The sequence below is a fragment of the Parus major genome, chromosome 10 (genome assembly GCF_001522545.3).
Source record: "Parus major isolate Abel chromosome 10, Parus_major1.1, whole genome shotgun sequence".
NCBI lineage: Eukaryota > Metazoa > Chordata > Aves > Passeriformes > Paridae > Parus > Parus major.
Window position 1 is genome coordinate 1,667,551 of NC_031779.1, and position 4,512 is coordinate 1,672,062.

Consider the following 4,512-nt stretch of genomic DNA (forward strand, 5'->3'; position numbering starts at 1 on the left):
CCCCCATTTTTCCAATTATTTTTCCAGGTTTTGATTTCCCCATTTTCTCATTTTTTTTCCCATCTTTTCCCATTTATCCCATTTTCCCCATTTTTCCAAATTTTGATTTCCCCATTTATCCCATTTTTTTCCAATTATTTTTCCCATTTTTCTGCTTTTTCCCACTTTCCCCATTTTTCCAATTTTTGATTTTCCCCGTTTTTCCCCATTTTCCCCCATTTCCCAACCCCCCCAATTCCCAACCCCCCAGCATTCCCAAATCCCGCCGGATCTCCCGCGAGGAAAAGCCGATCAAAACCCAGGAAGCCTTGGGAAAACCGGGATTCTCCCGTCCCGGATCCCGGTACCCAGGCAGGCGAAGGCGGCCTGGAATGCGGAGAAGCCGATCCAGGAGACGACGGATTCCCGGGAAGGGCGCAGGATCTGGGCCTTGGAGAACACGTCCAGCACCGCACCCTGGTACAGAGCCCGCAGGTTGGACCTGGAAAAACACCTGGAATGTCAGCGGGAATAGCGGGAATGGCGGGAATGGCGGGAATATTGGGAATAGCGGGAATGGGAATATCAGAAATATCAGGAATGGGAATATCAGCAATGGGAATATCTGGAATAGGAATATTGGGAATGGGAATATCGGGAATGGGAATATCAGGAATATCAGGAATATCAGGAATATCAGGAATATCAGGAATATCAGGAATGGGAATCTCGGGAATGGGAATATCAGGAATGGGAGTATCAGGAATGGGAATATCGGGAATAGGAATATTGGGAATGGGAATATCAGCAATGGGAATATCGGGAATGGGAATATCAGAAATATCAGGAATATCAGGAATATCAGCAATGGGAATATCTGGAATAGGGATATTGAGAATGGGAATATCGGGAATGGGAATATCAGGAATATCTATCAGGAATATCAGGAATATCAGGAATACCAGGAATGGGAATCTCGGGAATGGGAATATCAGGAATGGGCATGGGAACAGCAGAAATGGGGATGGGAATATTGGGGATGGGAATATTGGGGATGGGAATATTGGGAATGGGAATATCGGGAATGGGAGTAAGAATGTCGGGAATGGGGAATATTGGGAATGGGAATGGGAATCTCGGGAATGGGAATATCAGGAATGGGCATGGGAACAGCAGAAATGGGGATGGGAATATCGGGAATGGGAACAGGGACATTGGGAATTGGGGCTGGGACATTGGGAATGGGGACAGGAATCTCGGGCATGGAGGCGGGGAATTTGGGAATGGGGGCAGGAACTATCAGGAATGGGGGTGGAAATATTGGGAATGGAGCCAGGAATTTGGGAATGGGGGCAAGAATATCAGGAATGGGGGCAGGAATTTGGGAAAGGGGGCGGGAATCTGGGGATTTGTGGATTTGGGAATGGCACCTGTGCATGGCCAGTGTCCTGAGGAGCATGGCACAGGTCAGCAGGCAGCAGAACACCAGGGAGCTGATGTAGCAAACTGCGGAAAATTGGGAAAAACTCCTGGATTCAGGCTTGGGAACGCCACTGGGAATGGGATTTTGGCGGGAAATGGCTGGGGAATGGGCACCCTGCCTCATTTTCCCGCCTTTTGTTGCCGTCTCCTTCGGCTCCCGAGGGACAGGGGGAGGGAAAAGCAAAATCCGGGAAAATTCTGGGATGGGATAATGGGATAATGGGATAATGGGATGGGATGGGGGTCCTGGGAAAAGGGGATTGGCGGAAAAGTGGGAGGAGGGAAGCAAACAGGATGAGAGAGGCTTGGGGATCCAGGAAAAGCCATGAAATTCCTCCCTGGAGTTGGTGGGATCCTGGAATCCCTGGAATTCCCTCATCCCTGCTGTTCCTTCATCCCCAAAATTCCCTGATCCCTGCTATTCCCTGATCCCTGCAATTCCATGATCCCTGCTCTCCCTTCATCCCTGAAATTCCCTTGTTCCTGCTATCCCTCCCTGGAATTCCCTGATATTTCCTCATCCCTCCTAACCCTCCATCCCTGGAATTCCCTGATCCCAGCCATCCCTCCATCCTTGGAATTCCCAATCCCTGGAATTCCCAATCCCTGGAATTCCCGATCCCAGCCATCCCTCCATCCCTGCTATTCCCTCTTCCCTGCTCTCCCCTCATGCCTCCCATCCAAGGATTTTGGCTCTCCAGGGATGCGGGGCCCATCTGTTCGCTTCCCGCAGATTTCCAAGCCCGCGGCATCTGCCGTCTCTTCCCTCCAGCTTTTCCCAGAGTCTCTTCCCGCCTTGGCACGCGCCGGCCTGGCACAGCCCCAGCGCCACCAGCTGCTCCAGAAATCCCTCGGGAATTCTCCCAATCCCATCCTCCGAGTGAGGAATTCTCCTGAAATCCCTCGGGAATCCTTCCAATCCCAACTTCCAGGCCAGGAATCCTCCCAAAATCACCCTGGAACCTGCCCAATCCCTGCCAGCCGCTCCTAAAATCCCCCTGGAATCTGTCCCATCCCATCCTCCGAGTGAGGAATCCTCTGGAAATCCCTCTGGAATCAGCTCCATCCCATCCTCCAGGTGAGGAATCCTCCCCATCCCAGCCAGCCGCTCCCAAAACCCCCCTGGAATCCTCCCAGTCCCATCTTCCAGGTGAGGAATCCTCTGGAAATCTTCCTGGAATCTGCTCCAACCCATCCTATGGGCTGGGAATCCTCTGAAAATCCCCCTGGAATCCTCCCAATCCCATCCCCCAGACCAGGAATCCTCCCAAAATACTCCCTGGAATTCTCCCAATCCCATTCCCCAGGTGAGGAATTCTCCCAAAATTCTCCCTGGAATTCTCCCGGTCCCATCCCCCAGATCACGAATCCTCTGAAATCCCTCTGGAATCCTCCCCATTCCATCCTCCATCTGAGGAATCCCGAAATCCCTCTGGAATCCCCCTCTGGAACGCCGATCCAGCGGCTCGGGCACCTTCCAGCGCCCACAGGTAGTGACGGACGGTTCCCAGCTCCTTTTCCATGTCCCCCGGCACGGCCGGATTTTCCGAGGGCACCAATCCCAGCTGGACCAGCAGCACCACCACGTCCTTGGTCATTCCCGCCCGGACAATCCGGATGGTGGGCACCACGGCCAGCAGCAGCAGCAGGGCCACCTGCGGGGCCGCCCGTCAGCTCCCGGCGGCATCCCGGCATTTCCGGCCGGGATCCCGCCGGAATGTTCCCACGGGAATGTTCCACACCTGGTAGACGGCGATGACAGCCGTGGTGACCGACACCAGCAGCTTCAGCGGGATCCGGAATCCTGCGGAAAAGCGGGATTTGGGGATGGTGGAGGGAGAGCCTGGAATGGGGTTTCCTCGTAGAATGGGAATTCCTGCCAGGACAGAGGTCTGGGAACGGATCCTGCTTTTCCATGGGAACTCAGGTGTCACCTCTGGGATGTTCCCCAGCTCCTCCACGGATGGGTACAGCAGGGAGCGGCTCTGCATTCCCAGAATTTTGTCCTCGCGGTGCTGGATAATTCCCTTCTCCAGCCCCCGGCTGCTCCCGGCCTTCCCTGGCCGAGCTTTCCCAGGAAAACCACCCCAAACTCCCTGGAATCATCCCCAGACCGCTCCCAGGAGCCTTTTCCATGGAAATGGGGTCTCCACGGGGTTCCCATCATTCCCAGGAACCTTTTCCAAGGAAATGGGGTCTCCACAGGGTTCCCGTCCCTCCCAGGACCTTTTTCCATGGATTTGTGGATCCCTGCCCCAAGCATGGCTGGATTTGGGCTCCAGCCCAGGCTGGCTGGGATGGGGCTGGGAGCAGACTGGGATATCAGGAATGGCCTGGCTGATCCATAAATCCCAAGCCCGACCATTCCCCGATCCCGCGGGATTTTCCCACGGATTTTTCCCACCTTCCTCGGGAATGTAGAAGTAGGAGCGCAGGTAGGAGCGGATCCGGGACCAGCGGCTCTCCTCAATCCCGACGGAGCTGCGGGAGGCGGGAGAGGCTGACATTCCCGACTTTTGGGAACTTTGGGATTTGCTGGGAATGGGAATGGCCGGCCTTACCTCCCCTTCCGGCCCCTCTTGGACAGCACGGCCTTGAGGTACTTCCCATAATAACCTTTCCCAGGAATCTGGCGGGAAACAGGGAAAAACGGATGGGTCTGGGGAGACCGGGAATATCCCAACAGGAATTGCCTGGGAGGTGGAACGTGCGATGTCGGGATGGCAAAGCAGGAATATTCCGTCCCCCATTCCCGAATCCCTCTGGAATCCCTCGTTCCTGCCTGCCGGGGGTCACCTCAGGCCTTTCCTGGTTTTCCCTCCTCTCTTCCCGACAAAGGCCCGGCGCCACTCCGAGTGCCAGGGATTATCCGGGAAAACGAGGAGAGCCCGGAGCCGGCCTGAACGGAGCCATTGATGGCCGGAGCCCCTTGTGGAAGGGATTTGTTCCAGAGGCGGATTTCCCGCTCCCGGTGCCAGCCCCGGGATAGCAACAGAGAGCCCCTGGTGCCGGGAGGGGAACGGGCAGAGCTCCCCATCCCCATCCTGATCC

At 55.3% G+C, this 4,512-nt stretch overlaps 1 protein-coding gene across 1 annotated transcript in view; it reads right to left on the reverse strand.

Annotated features, from left to right (window-relative positions):
• STRA6 (signaling receptor and transporter of retinol STRA6) overlaps window positions 1–4,512 on the reverse strand; it is a 21,528-nt gene that overhangs the window by 7,150 nt on the left and 9,866 nt on the right. The window contains exons 7-12 of the mRNA XM_015638401.1: window positions 4,023–4,090; window positions 3,866–3,942; window positions 3,204–3,265; window positions 2,936–3,116; window positions 1,410–1,485; window positions 348–481 (exon numbers count right to left, since the gene is read on the reverse strand). Coding sequence (XP_015493887.1) covers window positions 348–481; window positions 1,410–1,485; window positions 2,936–3,116; window positions 3,204–3,265; window positions 3,866–3,942; window positions 4,023–4,090 — 598 coding nt within the window. The remainder of the gene's footprint in view (window positions 1–347; window positions 482–1,409; window positions 1,486–2,935; window positions 3,117–3,203; window positions 3,266–3,865; window positions 3,943–4,022; window positions 4,091–4,512) is intronic.